At 49.7% G+C, this 18,356-nt stretch overlaps 1 protein-coding gene across 2 annotated transcripts in view; it reads right to left on the bottom strand.

Annotated features, from left to right (window-relative positions):
- The window catches only part of CFAP57 (cilia and flagella associated protein 57), a 71,387-nt gene that overhangs the window by 24,148 nt on the left and 28,883 nt on the right, over window positions 1-18,356 (bottom strand). The window contains exons 12-18 of one of the 2 annotated variants that reach the window (XM_039238688.1): window positions 16,334-16,495; window positions 11,111-11,266; window positions 9,874-9,967; window positions 9,052-9,242; window positions 5,056-5,229; window positions 3,973-4,131; window positions 1,343-1,486 (exon numbers count right to left, since the gene is read on the bottom strand). In XM_039238688.1, the coding sequence (XP_039094619.1) occupies window positions 1,343-1,486; window positions 3,973-4,131; window positions 5,056-5,229; window positions 9,052-9,242; window positions 9,874-9,967; window positions 11,111-11,266; window positions 16,334-16,495 (1,080 nt within the window). Of the gene's footprint in view, window positions 1-1,342; window positions 1,487-3,972; window positions 4,132-5,055; window positions 5,230-9,051; window positions 9,243-9,873; window positions 9,968-11,110; window positions 11,267-15,844; window positions 16,075-16,333; window positions 16,496-18,356 lie in introns of those variants that run through there. The other variant, XM_039238689.1, reaches the window with a different exon arrangement.

The raw sequence follows: 18,356 nt of genomic DNA, 5'->3' as shown, positions 1-18,356 counted from the left end.
TCCTGGGCCTTCTAGAGAAAAGGCTTTGCTTTCTTCCACCAGAGCTCCGGGGTATCCAATTCTACGTGGGCCATCGATGTTCTCTGACACACTTCACTTGTATCCTTGCTCAGTACAATTAGCGAACATGGATGGGGAGCAGGAGGCCATTTTGGATAGGGCATCTTGGGAAGGCTTCCCCGAAGAGGTGACAGAGAAGCCTCCACATGAAAGACACACAGAAGCTGGTCATGATCTGAGTGCTTCTTGGCAGAGGGAGTAGCGTTGCAAAGGAAAAGCTTGCCTTATCCTCAGTGCTGCAGAAAGCCTTTGGGCTGGTGCTGGGGAGGGAGCATGGAGACAAGACTGGAGAGGAGTAGAGGCTGGATCGTGCAGGGCCCCGGTAGGGGGTGTGGATTTTATTCTAAGTGAGATGGGACACCACTAGGGGCTCGCTGTGGCTTCTATGTGGAGACCAGACTAGAGGCTAGAGTCAAGTCCAGGTGAGAGAGGACAGGCTTGGACCCAGGTGAGGCAGCAGAGAGGAAAGAAGGGGTAGATTTGAGAAGTCAGATAGGCATTGGCGATCAATGGATACAGCAGTTAGGGGAAGGGAAGAATGGAGAAGACTCTACACTTGTACCTTAAGCACCTGGGTGGATTGTGGTAACTTACCAGGAAACAGGAAACAGAAGGGAGGGGAAGGCAGGAATTTGGTTTGAGACCAACCGTGGACTCACTGTCAGCCGCCATCTGCTTAAGGAGATGCACTGTGCTTGGGACAGAGGCGCCAATGGGGGACACTTGTGCCTCACTGGACTCTCAGGAGCCCTTGTCCTATTGATCTTGCTTTTAATCTCTCTTCCTCCTGTCCGCTTCCCCAGAATACATACTTAAGGCTGCCACTTTCCTACTCAACAGACCTCATGACTTCCCATTCCTCCTCAGATGAAGTCCAAACACTGCAGCTTTGCATACGCCCCCACCAACAGTTCCAGACTGAGGAAAAAATGTTCAGTTGGAGGAATGTGCTTTCTGGTGCGACAGGCTGGTGGCTGAGTGCACACTGCCCCCTGGTGGCTGAAGGCCCAAGAGTCGCGGTTTCCCTCGGAGGGCCCAAGCCCGTCCTAAGGTCTGGCCACACGCCAAATCTTAAAGCATTTCACTTCTGCACAACTGAGTCCCCGGCTGCGCCTCTCCTGTGACACCCTCTACGGAGTGGAGGCCCACACAGCCTGGGGGAAGACAGGGACTGAGAGGAAGGCTTTCTCTCATTCCCCCCTGCACCCCACGTGCCCCCGCCAGCAACGGCAGAGGAGGCGACAGTGGTCCCAGAGGCTAGAGCAGTTCAGATGGTTCTCACCTCCTGAATCTGTTCCTTCATCACCTTGATCTCGTTCTCTCGTGGTTCTATTTGCTTCTTCAGCTCCTTTATTTTGTAGTCGAGTACGAACTTGAATTTCTCCAGTTCTTGGTTTTTCTTTTTCAGATCATAGATGCGCTTCTCCTGTGGGTGAGATGAGAGAGAAGTGAGAGGTGGCAGGAGGCCAGGGTGTACACAGACCCTTTAGGGAAAGGACATAAATCCCGCAACCTGACTGAGGTGGCCACGGGTGGCTCTCCCGGCTGGGGACACAGAGGCTGACTGTAGGACTGACTGTAGCATCGACTCCTTGGTTTCTGTGCCAGGACTCAGCATCCATTCACTCTCTCGTTCAAAGATAGCTTGTAGACGACTATTTTCTAAAGCTGGCCTCGACGGCTTCTCCCATCCCACAGGCTCTTCTGCAATGTGACCGTATGCTTCCCCATCAGGAGGAAAGATCTAATTCCCTTCTCTTGCATCTGGCTGGACTTACGGTTTGCTTGTAACCCAAGGAATGTCGCTCAAGGGATGCTGTGTGGCTTCCGGTCTAGCTCAGAAAAGGCTAAGCAGCTTCTACCTGGTTCTCTTAGGACTTGTGCTGTGTGGGAGGCCATCTGCTATGGAGAAAGTCCCCCTGCACTGAGACCTCCCTCCCGGCTGACGAGCACATTGGCACTCTGGTTGACAGTCCCCATGGAGTCCAGCCTCCCAGCCACCCTGGAAGTAAGAAGGAAGAAGCCACCTTCAATAATGATCTTCTAGCCCCGAGCTAAATGAGTCATCCCTGACTGAGGCCCAGAAAGGCCCCTGCCATCAGGGACAAAGATAGGCCACCTTGTAGTCTGTCCAAATGCCAGACCCACAGAACCTGAAAGCATAACAAAACAGTTGTTACTGTCTTGTTTTGTTTTTTCCTTAAGCAGGCTCTACATCCAGCATGGAACCCAATGTGGGGCTCGAACTCACAACCCTGAGACCATGACCTGAGCTGAGATCAAGAGTGACCGCTTAACCAACTGAGCCACCCAGGCACCCCAATAGTTGTTATTTTGTACCACTAAGTTTGGGGATCATTTCTCACAGAGCAATAGTAATTGGAATGTGGATCTATCCATCCATTAAACACTTACTGAACGAAGGCCTTTCACTAGGGTCTGAGATTCCAGATAGAAATAGGACACAGTCCCTGCCCTTAAGGAGAAAGCACTACCTGGGAAAGCAGATGTGTCAACAAGTATAGCCTTGCTCCGGGGTAGGTGCTGTAAAAGAGAACAGCACAGAAGGTGCAGGATACATCAAGGATGCTGAGAATGGTGTGCGAGCGTGTAAAGCAGTGGTTCATGGGGAAGTGAGAAATGGGGGTGAAGAGGAGAGGCTCAGGGTCTTGCCTGTTGGGTTAAAGGGGGTTCAGAATGTATCCAGGAGGTTAAAGTTGCCAAGCTATGGCCCTTGGGTCAAATTTGACCTGTTTTCCTAAACTCATTCATGCGTCGTCTCTGGCTGATTTTACAACACAGCGGCAGAACTGAGTAGTGCGACAGGTGCCATGCTGTGTACAAAGACGAAATATTTATGACCAAGCTCTTTACAGAAAATCCTTTGCTGCCCCTGGCACAGGCAATGAGGAGCTATGGCAGAATTCTAAGGGGAAGAGTGACACAGTTACAGAGTATGGTGGCAGGGAGCGGGGGAGGGGGGGTAGGAAGTGGGAAGGAAGTCCGTTAGACGGGTTAGGAGACTGTTGCAATTTTCGGTCAGGAGGCCTTGACCTCTTTCTTGTCAACACCCCTCTTTGAGAATCTGAAGAGAGCTTTGGACCCTCCCTGCACAAATACCCAGGTACATAGACAAACACTGACATGCAGAAACTTCATACATTTCCCCTTAGCAGACTCCTGAGGGGGCCCCACTTCACAGGTGAGAAAACAAGGCTTAGAGAAGTTGCCCAGGGTCCTGCGACAGGTAAATGGCAAAGCCTGTGCCGGAACTCAGGCAGCCAGTGCTGAAGCCCCCCATCTCAGCCACTGGAGAAGTCTGCCTACCTGAGGCAGGGGTGGCGAGGAGAGGGGCCGGAGGGCACACAGCCTGGATTTGCTTAGGAGGCGGCTATGAAATTTGGGTAAGCCTCACAAAATGTGATGTGTCGTCTTCTAAGTGTTCTGTGAGAAAGGCATTCCCAAAAGTGATCCCAGCTTTCTGGGGCACCTGGCAGTTGTAGGTCAACCACAGGGAGTGCGCAATGTCTGTGGGGACAGTCACCCGAGGACATCTGGAGCCGTGGCGAGCAGGGGCCCTGCCGTCAGCTGACTTAGGTTCTTATCCCAAGTCTGTCGCCTATCAACTGTTTGACCTTGGGCAAGACACCAAACCACCTGGAGCTCAGTTTCCTGAGCTCTACAGCCTGAGCTCTCATGGCCCCGGGGTTACTGGGACAACTGAGTGTGGGGTGTTTACAGCAACCGGCCCAGTGCCCAGCACACAGTAGGCACTTCACAGACCACGCATCCCCATCAGGTTAAATTAAATGGATGTGTCCTAAGCATTCAGGGACCTCTCTCCTGAGCCTGGTTCTCCTCCCCTGGCTCCCTCTGGGTGGTGGTTGAAGGAGGGCAGAGACGAGCCTTCACCTTATCTTGAATCGTCTCATCCCTTTCCTGGATTTCCCGCTTGAGGCCCAGGATGTCCTTCTCCAGGGACTTAATGACCCCTTGCAGCTTCACCTGCTCCCCCTTCAGGCTCTCAATGTCATTGGTTCGCTCTTCAATCTCCTTCTGCAGGCTGCTGAACTGCAGATACAAATGGCAACAACAGAGACCACCAATGTCTTTGTGTTCCCCTCCCAGCCTCCCAAATGCCCATGAACTTAAGGAGCTCCCTATCATATCACTGACCTGTGACCTGAACTCCCCACCCTCAGGAGCTTAAAACTCAGCATTTCTGGGGTCTTAGGAGTGATTTTTTTGAGATTTGGGACAGTTGGGGGATTTCCCTGGCAGCACAAGTGATGCAGTATTCTGTCTGATAAGATCTAGTCCCATCTCCTTCTGTGAGGACAGACTTTCTGGATCCCTGAGTGGACCCAGAGTTTTCCAGGACCATGCCAACCTTGAAAGGTTGGGATCCATGCCGCATCAAGGTCACAGATACTGTCACTGATGAGCCACCTTGCCATGTCTAAGAAGGGAAGATGACATTGTCCCTGGTCCCCTGGATTAAGTAGTGTGATTTCTAATAGGAAGGAATGTGAGTTTGCTTTGGACTAGGCCTAAGGCTAAACATTTTTGGGAAACTGTGGCAATTTTAGAAGGATCTGTGAATTGAATCTCACTTCACCCCAACTATCAGTGACAGTAAACATGTGTCTTGCGTTGTAAACCAAGCATCCCACACCCCAGTCCTTCTCATGCCCACAGCTCCCTGAACCGAGAGCCTGAGGACACTCCAGCGGGGACTTGACCTTCACCTCCACAAGACCTCATCTCCATTTCTACCCAAAGTTTAACTCTGAAAACTGACTAAATCCTACTAGCCCATAAATGAAAGTCTGGGTGTCCTTCCAGTGTTGGGGCAAATGTCACTATCCCGGTGAAAAGGACAGAGAAGGGACAGCGCCGAGGAGAGGTGTTAAGGGTGCACCTGCCCGGCAGTGCAGAGGTACTGGCAACACAGCCCTCGCCTGCACCCGGGCCTGTCGGGGAGCCGTGCAATACCTTCTTCCTCATGATGCCGGTTTCTCCTTTGAGCCGCAGGTTTGATTCCTTTTCGTCCCGAAGCTTTTTCTCGTACTTGGTTTTGATATCTTGGATTTCTCGGTCCTCATCTTCCTCGATCTGTTTCTTGGTCTCTTCGAACTCACGCAGCTGCTGCCTGACATCTTCCTGTGCCTGGTTCAGGGGACGGAGAGTGTGCGCTCGGGTAGAAAAGGCACACGAGCCTTTTGTGCTGAGAGGGTGCGGGGTAAGGTGAGCATGCGGGGCCTGTCACAGGCAGTGGGAGCCAGAGTGCTATTACAGAAACGGGAGCCAAGACCCAGGGTCCCCTGACCTTCCTCTGTCCTCCTGTCTGTCCTCTGTCTTCCCTTCTCTTCCTACCAGATGAGGCCGCAGGCTCCACTGCAGCGACCACTGTCCCAGCACCCCCGGACCTGTTCCATCTCTGGTCTTCTCTACACTGACATCCACGCTTCCTCTATCTTTCCTCACTGAATCTGTGACAGTTGTAATTTTATATTTGTAGAGCCACTTGATTGCCTTTTCCTCAGGATCCTTGAGGAAAGAAACCTGGTCTGTCATGCCCACTGTTGAGTGCCCAGAGCACAACCAGCACAGACACACAGTAGGTACTCAATAACTACCTGAATGAAAGAATGAAGCTTTAAAAACAAATTTTTTTTATATTAAAAAAAAAGGGGGGGGAGCCTGGGTGGCTCAGTTGGTTGAGCATCCAACTTCAGCTCAGGTCATGATCTCACGGTTCGTGGGTTCGAGCCCCGCATCAGGCTCTGTGCTGACAGCTAGCTCAGGGCCTGGAGCCTGCTTCAGATTCTGTGTCTCCCTCTCTCTCTGACCCTCCCCTGCTCATGCTGTCTCTGTCTCTCTCTCAAAAATAAATAGAATATTTAAAAAAAATAAAATAAAAAAATTTTTTTTTAGAGAGAGAGAGAGAAAGAGTATGAGTGGGGAAGGAGGGCAGAGGGAGAGAGAGGGAAAGGGAGAATCTCAAGCACGCTCCAGGCTCAGCATGGAGAGCCTGATACGGGGCTCGATCCCATGACCCTGTGCCCATGACCTGAGATGACCGACTGAGACACCCAGGTGCCCCAAAAGAGTGAACCTTTAAGTCTGCCCTCCTGCACCTTAATCCAATCACCCGCACGTCCCCCATCACGTTGTGTTGTGTTGTAATTGGCTGTGTGACAGGATCCTGGAAGCTCCTTGGTGGCAGGGCCACATCTCTGCTCACCACCCGGAAGACCTTGTATGGCAGCTAGCACATAACTGGCCTGAAGCCCAGGCGCTGGCAAAACCACCTGCGCCTGGGGGAGTCTGAGAAGTGAGTCAGGGGTGACTCCTCTTTGCTTACTGCCCCCCAAGTGGTGCAAGTTATAGATCGCTTTTCTCTCATGCTGACCCTGGCATTCTCCCAAACTGCACGTACCATCCCGGGAGTGAGTGTTTCAGGGGTTAAGAGAGGCAGGGTGGTTTTCAAACTGGGCTCCCCAGAAAGGCTTCTCTCTATCCCCATCACACGTCAGCAGACCCTTGCTAGACAGAAGCCTGGCAAGGTGTGCTCTTGTCTGCGTGCCAGAGTCACCCACCAGCCGTGGCTCTTGCTCTGATAGATGTCACTAGAAAGGAGAGTAGGCCGGCCAGGTTGGTGAGAAGGCAGGCCAGGTGGAAGCCCCCTAGGGAGGCTCTGAGTTGAAATCTTTGACTCAGAAGAAGAAATGGGTGTAATCACAGCAGGTGGTGGGGGTCCTGGGAGGAAGGCCAGTCTCTCTCCCCTCAGGGCAGACTCAGTCCTTCTACCTCGAGCCCCCAAAGGTAAAGCCCAGAGCAGTTTACTGGATGTCAACAAACATTTCTGGAGCATCTAGGATATGCCGGTGCGGGGGGTGGGGGCTGGTTTGAAAATCAGTGAGGGGTGAGACACAGTCCCTGCCCTTGAGCAGCTCCCCAGGGGAGGAAGAGATGTAAACACAGGATGCTACTGTGTAGGCTGCAAGAGAAAGGGGTCTGGGGGCCCTGAGCACACAGAGGACGGCTTGCTTAGCCCTGTGGGAGGGGACAGGGGTTAGGGAAGAAGCCCCCTAGGGGTTGGCTCTGAGTCTGTAAGCGTGAGCAGGAGCTGCCAGGTGAAGCGGAGTCATTCAGAGCAGAGGATACATGGAAAACCTGGCTATTCCTTGTCGTTAGGTGGGAAGAAGCTGGACAGGAGAGCAGGACACGGGGCTGGGGAGGTGGGCTGGGCCGTGGCAGGGCGGCTGTGCCAGCAACACCCCCACTGGCTGTCGGAACTTAGCCTGCTCTGTCAGGAGACCTCCACCCTCCACTCTGGCTTAACCCCCACTGCCTGCTCACTTCCCAGCTCGCTGCGGACTTCCGGGTGCCGACTCAGTCCACCTTGCTGTAACTGCGGGTGGTTACAGATGGTCCTATAATGTCCGGGGTGCTTTGACCTTTACCTCACCTCTGCCTCGGCCACCCCCTCTCAGGTCCATCTCCAGAACGGTGCCACGTCCGAAGCCTGGAAATCCAGGCCCTGCTCTCAGCACAGGTGACTTCACTGTTGGACCCCCCCCCCCGCTCCCCAGGCACCGCTGTCAGCCTCACCACGTCCCCTGGCCCTGACTTGATTCCTCCGCTCTTCCAGACTCTTGGTTCTTTACCCCTCTCTGGCCTGGACTGGATGGCTACTCGGCAGACCACCTGTATTTCTCGGTGGCGCCACTCGGCCACACACCAGCCATGAATCTGGGCTGGTGCGTCCCCCTCATTCACACGCCTGCTTGCCGAGCCCTGCTGAGGAAAAGCACAAGGCCTGGTGGATTAATGCTGCCGGGATTTACGTTTACAACCTCTGCTGGGCTCTGGGCTGCACACCTGCCAGTCCTCTTCTCGGCCATTCCCTTCCTCATTCCCTTCCAAACTCATTCCACACCTTCAGGACTCTTCCGCCCCCTCACTTACAGGATACCATCTGCTGCAATTTCATGCAGAAAAGGTGGCCATCTGGCTCTTCTCAGTTTTCTCTTCATCTTGGGAAACTAGATATTTTGGCAACCCAAACTGCTTGAACATTCCACGACTTTGCCAGCCTGCCCTTCCCTCCTGTGTTTCCCCATGTCCCGTTAGTTCCCCCTTCTATTCTTCATGGGTTCTCATTAGCTCCTGCAAGTCTTCTCTGACCCCCTCAGGGATGTCTGCACCCCCCAGCTCTCCTGTGCAGGCCTCTCTTGAGGATCCATTGGTGTGGCTGCCTCCCTCACGGGACTGAAAACCAGGCCCCAGTTTTCATTTCTCTTGGTCACCCAGCACTCAGGCTGGTAAACCAAGAAGAGGCCATCTGTGTTTGTCAGGTCAGGGAAGGAGGGCTTTCATCTCATCTCGTGAGACACAGGAAGTTGCTAATGGGTTTCAGGCAGCCACCTTCCCCATTGTTTAGGGCCCTCATTCCTCTCCAGGTCCTAAAGCTTCTTCTAAAAAGGTCTCACCAGGGGCGCCTGGGTGGCATAGTCAGTTGGGCATCCGACTTCGGCTCAGGTCTGTGAGTTCAAGCCCCACGTCGGGCTCTGTGCTGACAGCTCAGAGCCTGGAGCCTGCTTCCGATTCTGTCTCTCCCTCTCTCTCTGCCCCTCCCCCCTCCAAGTAAGTAAGTACTAAAAAATAAAAAAATTAAATTAAAAGGAGTCTCCAGTCCTTAAGGCTTGAAGGTACAGTTAGGCTAGGACAACAGATAGGAACTTAGTTGATCCAAAGAATTTCAGTCCCTAATGCGGAGCACTTCCCAGCTCATGGGGCCCCCTGGTCTAGAGGGAAACAAACGGTGAAGGGCCAAAGGGCCGAATACAAGGCCAGATGCTAAAAGGAGGAAGTGGGAGGAAGAGGAGTTCCAGCGAGCTTTCCAACAGCTCTTTGGGCTGTTCACAGGCCAGGCCTACAGGATGCACGGCGAGAGGGAGGTACGATATGGCTTCTGGTGAGTACCTCTTCCAGAAGCGTGGTTTTTTCCTGCAGTTTGGCCTCGTAAAACTCCGTCAGCTCCTCCAGGGCCTGGCTCTTGGTCTCATCGTTATCCCGAAGCTGTTTTTCATACTCCTCCTGCATCCTCTGGGACTTGACCTGCAATTCCTGGTACTTCTCATATTCTAGAAGCAACTTTTGGTTGTTGCAACATTCTGGAGAGAAGCAAGGAAGGTTATTTCACGTTAGACAGGAGCACCGACCTCAGAGGCACCCAGGAGCCTTTGGTGCCCTCCCCCCCGCCTCCTAGCACCAGCTGAGACTCAAATGCCCACCTGGCTCTTTCTCATCTGCCATCACCCCACTAGCTGGTCAGGCAGCCAAACTCCCTCCCCTTGTTAGCTAGGCAGAAGGTGTCCAGGAAAGGGCAGAGGGCTGTTCTAGGGGTTCAAGGCCAAGAAGAATGTCCTGAATATGCAAAATAGTTATCAGCACTTCTTCTTACAGAAGAAGAGTATAAACCGAGGCTCAGTGAGGTTTGGTGACTCCTTAGAGTACCCAGAAAGTATGTGGTGAGTCTGGGACTCAAGGCAGCAAGTCTGGGACTCCAGACCTGCACTTTTCTGTGTCTCCTATTGGCATGCAGTAAGAGTTTAATACATGTGTAACGAAGGAGCAAATACACAGAAGTAAAATCCACAGTGAGATCCAGGGGAATCAAAGCAGTCTGTTTACAGACAAAGCCAGATGTCCTGGGACTTCTGTTGGATCCAAACGGTGGGGGGGGGGGGGATCTCTCAGACTTTTGCCCCCAGGCCACCACACGGCCTCTACCTCGCGACTCACCCAGGTCCTGCAGTTCCCGGCTCTGTTTGTCTAGGAGGTCCTCGATGTATTCACGATGGGATACATCCTGCCTTTCTTTTTCTGTTTTTAAAACCTACAACACAGAGTCAACTGTTCTCATTTCCACACATCTGCTGAGATCACCCCAGGGCAAGAACACATTTTATAAGTGACATCCTCCTTCATTTACAAATGTTTCCTAAGCCCTTTATTTTACACCAGACATTGTTCTGTGAGCCACAGGAAGTGATCGCTTTTTATTTACATTATATTCTGTTCTGAAAGTTCTAGGCTTTATTTATATCCTTTCTACTAAATGGGTCTTGTCACTGATGAGTTCGGTTTTGGACACGTAGCAGATGGGTTTTGGGGTGGGAAAAGTAAGGATTCATTTGAATTCTCTGTTGTCTGCACATTGCTGTCAACTAAATCCTTGGATGTGTTAATGTGTCAGCTTCTAAGAAGTGTTTTCTTTAATCGAGCGGGAAAGCTCCTTGCAGGCAGAGGGGCTGTCCCCAGGAATAACTTCGTGTTGAGCTTGTGGAGGGCACCACACTGATGTTTGTTGCCAAAGGAATGAAATAATAAAACTAACAGCCAGGGGCTTTTTTCCCCCCTAGCTAAACTCTCTGACCCATGGAGATAACATAAAAGAACAAATACCCTATAAGCCAGGGGTTTGGGATGAAGGGCAAGGGAGTTATTCTGGGAAGTCCTAGAGATCAAATCTGACTATGAGAGGGACCATTTAGACTAATTTTATTTAAACTACTGACCATCCAGAAATCAATGTTCTGGTAGCTCTTCTTTTTCTATCCTTTGCTTTTCTTGTTACTTTTTTCATTTTGTTTTTAAATAAGTTTCTCCTGATCACAGAGATAATATATTCTCATTGTAGAGAATTTGCAAAACACAGAAAAGTAGAAAGAAAAACATTTAAATTATCCAGAAAGAATCCCAACTTCCTGAGGTAATCACATTGCTGGCTATTTTCTTATGAGCTGTTCTATGTGTATTTACTTATTTAATAGCATTCACTATAGTCTTATATTCTTCTTTGTTCTACTTAGCACTTTCTCTAAGCATTTCTGATGTTAGGAACTATGCTTAAAAACCACACAGTATTGTATAGTTCGTTCTTTGGGCTTGGCTTGGGTAAGGCAGGGGAGGTCTCCATCTTGAGTAAATTGGCAATGTCTCATTACTTGGGGTTGCTGGCTCAGTCTCTTAGACAGACCTGGTTTTTCGTTTTCAAGGACTCCATTTCCTGCAGGAACTTATCTGTTAGCTCCTTAATCTTCTCAGAATAGTTCATATCCTTCAGTCGAAGCTGATACTCATTCTCCATTTTTAACTCTTCCACACGAGTCTTCAGCTCCAGCATGATCTGAGCCTTTGGGAGAGGAACACCAGAGTTAAGGGCATTCATGGTGGGGGTGAATGGGTGAATGGGAATATTTAAACCGGTGGCCTTGAGCTCTCTGAGATCTGCAGCTCTGCTCAGCCTCAGACTCCTGTGTCTCGACTAGAACCTGTCATCTTTTCCCCACAAGACACACAGGCTAAAAAAACAAGGAGGCATATGGGCTCCCTCTTCCGCCCTCACAACATCCATCCAGAGAGCCCTACTGTGTGCCAGGCATACTGCTAATAACTCTCTCATCTTCAAATATGTGTTAATGCCACTTGTTCAATGAGGTCTACTTGGGCCACACTAGTTAATTCTGCGGCCCTTCCCTTCCTATTCCTGACACTCATGACTCTGCTCACTCTGCTCTACTTTTTATTATTTTCTTAGATCTAGGCACTTTCTAGTACAATTTACTTATGCATTTGTTTATTGTCCTTTGTCTTCTTCCTCATTAGAATTTAAGTTCCAAGGGGTGCCTGGGTGTCTCAGTCGGTTAAGCGTCCGACTTCAGCTCAGGTCCTGATCTCACGGTTCGTGGGTTCGAGCCCCTCATCAGGCTCTCTGCTGTCAGAATGCAGCCTGGAGCCTGCTTCGGATTCTCTGTGTCCCTCTCTCTCTGCCCTCCCTCCATTTGCCTGCCCTCTCTCTCTCCCTCTCAAAAATAAATAAGTAAACATTTAAAAAAAAAATTTAAGCTCTCAGAAGACTGGGATCTTTGTTGGCTTTGTATCTGATACATGCCTGTGCCCAGAAGAGTGCCTAACACACAGTAGGTACTTGAGAAACAGTGCTAGCTGTGATTCCTGCCCCCATGGGAGGCTCTATCAAGGAAGCCAAATAAACATATCGTTACAAATTGTGCTGAGTGCCCAGAGCCAGGAGGTTTCCCAGGATTGTCAATCTGTCCCTCTCAATGTCTGTTATGCCTCTTCTGGCCTCACTATCATTAATTAAGGTCCTAACTCTACCTGCCTTGCTGGTTCCTACATTTAGTCACTTCTTTCAATCTGTTGCATTTGCTGATGTCAAAGTTTTCTAAAAATTCTGTGATGCACACACCCTTCATTTCCTGGAAAAGTTTATGTTGATGACAGAGAGGGTGAGCACACAGGGGTTTTCCTCTCGCTCATCCATGATCACCCCCCCACCGTGCATCCCTGTCTCATCTTTTCTGGTCTATTCCCCCTACTGCCACAGACCGCTAGAGAACAACGAATGTGCTATGCTCCATCCTGCATTCCGGCCCTGGCACACAGGAAGCACTGAGATGAGGGATGAACACAAGTTGGATGTGCAAAGTCGGGGGTAAAAGTGAGGATGCCTGGTCAAAGCACTGTGTGTGATGTGGAGCAGGTGGGAGGCAGAGGGAGAGGAGGCCGAGACGGGGTCAGACCGTCAAGGTCCTTGCCGGCCATGATGAGTGGTCTCCTCAAGGCCCTTGTCCAACCTGATTAAGCTCACTCTGGTCTCAGAAAGACCTCTCTGACGGCAGTGTGTAGCTCAGGCAGGATTCAAGCACTAAGACAGAGGGATTAGTGGGGAGGGGGGTACCACATTGTCTAGGCAGGGGATGGGGAGGACAGCGGAATGGAGAGATTCAAGAGGCAGATTTTAGGGAACGTGGTGGCTGACTGGGGGTGGGGTGAAGGCGACAGAGCCGTGGATGAAGACGGTCTCCTCGGTAGGATGCCCCCCACGAGTTGCACTTGGCCCCTTCCACTTCACTGCTTTATCCCGGGTGCCTAGCACAGGGCCAGCAACATAGCACTAAGTGAATGTTTATCAGATGAGTGGGTCCCCCCGGGGTCTGCCTTGGACTAGTAGATACATTTACTGATGACAACTCTGGTTTTTGACATGTTGTCTCTGAGCCACACGCTCACCATCCTTCCTCAATCCTTGCCCCGCCTGGCTGCAGATGAGGCTTTCCGTGATGTAAATCTCAAGTCGTTTCCTAACTTACATCTATCAGTGGGTCCTTAGGAACAATTTCCAAAGTCTGAAACACAGTGTAAAAGGCCCTCACAATCTCTCTCCAGCTCCAGCTCCGCACACCCTCTCATCCCTGACCCCACCTAGCATCTTCCCCGGAGCCCCTGTGTCACCCTTCTGCACACTCACCCCTTGGTGTGGAAGACCCTTTCCCATCTGTTCAGGAAGGTTCTGTCCAAGGCTCACTTACTTCCTCTGTACCACCTGGCCTGCGTCAGGGTCCTTTCCCCTGTGACCCCAGGGCATCGTTCTTCATAACAACTGTAACACACTTAGTTTCCCTTTTTAATTTTACCCCTATGTCCTCCAAGGCTATGAGCTCAAGGCCCCCACATGTCTGTCATTTCTGCTGTCTTAGACTTTAGTACAGTGCCTGGTACATAACAGAACCCTCTGTGATGGATGGATGGATGGATGGATGAATAAGTAAGTCATGTTGTGAGAGATAGTTACATAGAATATCATAGAATATCAAGAAGAAAATGAGAGCTGGGAATTCTGAGACATGTGACTTTTAAAGGACAGGTGGAGAGAGAGCAAGCGGGGAGCGGGGAAGGACAGGGAGGCTTACAGGGAATAAGACCACAGTCTCACACATGCAGAGAGAGAAGGGGCTCCAGGAGGGGAGCAGAACAAGGCCAACTTGGGGGCGGGGTCAGGATTCAGCCCAGACACCTGAGGCCTTTGGCACAGCCTGGTGTCTCTAGTTGTTCTTTTCCCCTACCCTTGGGGAAGAATGGGGGAGAAAAGAGAGAGAAGGAGAAACAGGAGAAGATGTGCTTGTCTGCTTGCAGGAGGTCAGACCCTGACTCTCATAGGCTCTCCCTCATCCTTTCCTGCAGAAAGTTCCAGGGAACTCTGGAAGGGATCTCTGGGAATGCCTGGGTCTCACCATCCTGTGTTGGGGCCATTTTGCATTGCTGCTCTGATGGTTTACTCATCTCTACTTGACTGTGTTTCCTGATCACAGGGCCCATGCCTGCCTTTTTATACGTGCATCCACAGCACCTAGCAAACAGTAGGTATTCAATAAATGCACTCCAGATGCTGGATGAGCGGCAATGAATGCACAGCTCTGCCATTCTCTGTAAGCCTGGTGGCTTTCCCCTCCCTTAGGGAGTGTGGCACAGAGCTAGCTGTCCACTCAAAACTCTCAAAACACATCTTCCCAGAGTGTTTAATGCCTTCACAGGAGAGAGGGTCCTTTGGGGTAGTGATTAAGAGAGTGGGTTCTAGATTAAATCTCAGTCAGAACTCTGGTCCTACTACATGTCACGTCACTTCTCCAAAGTCATTTCTTAAAACATGAGGAGAATAATAGTATCTTCTTCAAAGAGATGATGTGAGGAGATAACTTATAAACAAGAAGATACTTATAAAGTACTTAGTGCAGTGCCTGCTTTGTAGAAAACCTTAAAACAATATGCTGGTTATATCACATTTATTGTTTTATTATGAAGAGAACTGGGTTTCAAGGATGTTTTCAAACTACTTTTTTTCATATAAAGAAGGCTCTTTAAGGACATCCAGATGGCCAACAGACACATGAAATGATGCTCAGCATCCCTCCTCATCAGGGAAATACAAATCAAAACCACACTGAGATACCACCTCACGCCAGTCAGAGTGGCTAAAATGAGCAAATCAGAGAACTCTAGATGCTGGCGAGGATGTGGAGAAACGGGCACCCTCCTGCACTGTTGGTGGGAATGTAAACTGGTACAGCCCCTCGGGAAAACAGTGTGGAGGCTCCTCAGGAAACTAACAATAGAACTCCCCTATGACCCAGCAATAGCACTGCTAGGAATTTACCCAAGGGATACAGAAATGCTGAGGCATAGGAGCACATGTACCCCAATGTTCATAGCAGCACTCTCCACAATAGCTAAAACATGGAAAGAGCCTAAGTGTCCATCAACAGATGAATGGATCAAGAAGATGTGGTATATCTATACCATGGAATACTTCATGGCAATGAGAAACAATGAAGTCTGGCCATGTGTAGCAACACGGATGGACCTTGAGGGTGTGATGCTGAGCGAAATAAGTCAGGCAGAGAAGGACAAATATCATATGTTTGCACGTATAGGAGGATTAGGAGGAACTTGACGGAGGAACAAGGGGGAGAAGAAGGGGGGAAATGGTGGGGGAAAGGGAGAGAGGCAAACCATGAGAGACTCTTGAATGCTGACAAAAACTGAGGACTGATGGATGTGGGGGGGAGGGGGGGATGGGCATGGAGGAGGACACTTATGGGGATGAGTACTGAAGTTATGTGGAAACTAATTTGACAATAAACTATTTGTAAAAATAAATAAATAAATAAATAAATAAAAATAAATAAATAAAATAAAAATAAAAAAAAAGAAGGCTCTTTATATAAAGGCTTGCTCTACTGGCAATTATTTTTTTTTAACTTTTTATGTCTTATTTTGAGAGACAGAGAATGAGCAGGGGAAGGGCAGAGAGAGAGACACACACAGAATCCGAAGCAGGCTCCAGGCTCTGAGCTGTCAGCCCATAGCCCAATGCGGAGCTCGAACCCATGGACTGTGAGATCATGACCTGAGCCAAAGTCGGATACTTAACCGACTGAGCCACCCAGGTGCCCGGTCTACTAGCAATTATGAAGTTTCACAGATTCAACTGGCATATTCAGCTTGTCAGTTCAGTTCTGTCAACACTGAGTGACTGTCTTCACGTGTCTAGCATAGGCTCGAAACTGCTGGTCACACGGGAGAACTGCATGCCATGTTCCTGTCCTCAAAGAGTAGGAAGAGGAAAGCCAGTTTCACAGGCTAAAAGTAGAGCAGAGCGTAAGTCAGGGTGGCCACGTGGCAGGATGACGGGCAGGGTGAGAGTGGAAAGAGACGCAGCCGCAGTGAGGAGGGCAGCATGGCGGTGCGGGCAGGGAATGTGCGGGGAGCTGGGGGTGGGGGTCTTTGCTGGGCAGTGGGGGCGGCCTGGCTATGCAGGCCCTCGAATGCCAGGCCCAAGAGTTTGGACATAGTCTGGTAAGGAATTTCCACGTCTCTCTTCACTAGACCTAGTTCTTACCTTCTCTTCCATGTCTGTTTTAGTAACGAGCACCTCTTCGGCGAAGCCCACTTCCCTCTCTCGCTTGATTCCTCGACCATCCTTATCAAAGACCTTCCAGGTAAACAGGCAGCCATCTTCAGCAACAGTCAGCAGGAACTGGTCATCAAACGTGAGCAATATCTGAGGAGAGGAAGAGCACAGAGAGGAAGCTTTTGGAGGTCATGGGTGACCAGATCGGAGCTGGCTGTGTGCAGGGCCTACATTCAGGTGACCCTGGGCACAGCCTCACGGGAAAGAAGATGGGATCCTGGGTAAGAATGAGATGGGAGCTCTCAGAAGCTTCTGTTCGTAAATAAAAGAAGCAAGACTGGGTCGTGTCCTCCGTGGATTTGGAATCTTAAGAGTTAATTATTATCCAGATTATAGGGGGCACCTGGGTGGCTCAGTCGGTTAAGCGGTTAAGCGTCCAACTTTGGCTCAGGTCATGATCTCACAGTTTGTGGGTTCGAGCCCTGCGTCAGGCTCTGTGCTGACAGCCAGCTCAGAGCCTGGAGCCTGTTTCAGATTCTGTGTCTGCCTCTCCTCTGCTCACACTCTGTCTCTCTCTGTCTCACTGTCAAAAATAAATATTAAAAAAATTTATTATCTAGATTATAAAAAGAACTCTCAAAACTCAGCAGTAAAAAAACCAAACCCACTAGAGGGTGGGCAGGAAATATGGAGACATTTCACAAAGAGGTAGCCTGATGGCAAAGACGCACGAGAGGATGTTCACCATTATTAGCCATCATGGAAGTGCATATTAAAACTATGGTGAGATATTACTATACACCTGTTAGAATAGCGAAAAGGAAAAATCGTGACAATACCAAATACTGGCAACGATGTGGAGAAACTGGATCTTGCATGCATTGCTGGTGGGAATGGAAAACAGCTTGGCAGTTTCTTAAAAAAACGAAACATAAACATGTCACATGACCCAGCAATCATCCCCCTGGGCATTTATCCCAGAAAATGAAGGTCCACGCAGAAGCCTGTACATGATCTGTCATAGCAGCTTTGTCTGTAATAGCCAAACACTGGGAAACACATATACTATCTTACAATAGGTAGATGGCTAAACAAATCATGGTGCCTTCATGCCATGGAGGAAATGAAGTATTGGTACATGAGATAACTTAGAGGGAGCTCAAGGATATGCGCTGGGTGAGAAAAGCCTCTGTCAAAAGGTCACATGCTGTACAATTCTATTTATATAAAATTCTTGGGGCATGGGGGAAAATAAATAAAATTATTTTTTATTAAAGTTTTATTTATTTTGAGAGAGAGAGAGACAGAGAGCGAGCACAGGTGAGGGAGGGGCAGAGAGAGAGAGGGAGAGAGAGAATCCCAAGCAGTCTCTGTGCTCTCAGTGCAGAGCCAATGCGGGGCAAGGTCTATGAACCATGAGACAATAATCTGAGCCAAAGTCAAGGGTTGGACGCTTAACCGACTGAGCCACTCAGGTGCCCCTATATAAAATTCTTTTTTTTCTTTTCTTTTCTGTTTTTTTTTTTTTTTTTTTACAAATAGTTTATTGTCAAATTGGTTTCCATATAATACCCAGTGCTCATCCCCACAAGTGCCCTCCTCCATGCCCATCCCCCCTCCCCCCCACATCCATCAGTCCTCAGTTTTTGTCAGCATTCAAGAGTCTCTCATGGTTTGCCTCTCTCCCTTTCCCCCACCATTTCCCCCCTTCTTCTCCCCCTTGTTCCTCCGTCAAGTTCCTCCTAATCCTCCTATACGTGCAAACATATGATATTTGTCCTTCTCTGCCTGACTTATTTCGCTCAGCATCACACCCTCAAGGTCCATCCATGTTGCTACACATGGCCAGACTTCATTGTTTCTCATTGCCATGGAGTATTCCATGGTATAGATAAACCACATCTTCTTGATCCATTCGTCCGTTGATGGACACTTAGGCTCTTTCCATGTTTTAGCTATTGTGGAGAGTGCTGCTATGAACATTGGGGTACATGTGCTCCTATGCATCAGC

Source organism: Hyaena hyaena, unplaced genomic scaffold (genome assembly GCF_003009895.1).
Source record: "Hyaena hyaena isolate Hyena2069 unplaced genomic scaffold, ASM300989v1 scaffold_144, whole genome shotgun sequence".
In the NCBI taxonomy this organism is placed as follows: Eukaryota; Metazoa; Chordata; class Mammalia; order Carnivora; family Hyaenidae; genus Hyaena; species Hyaena hyaena.
This window is presented reverse-complemented; position numbering and strand designations above follow the sequence as displayed.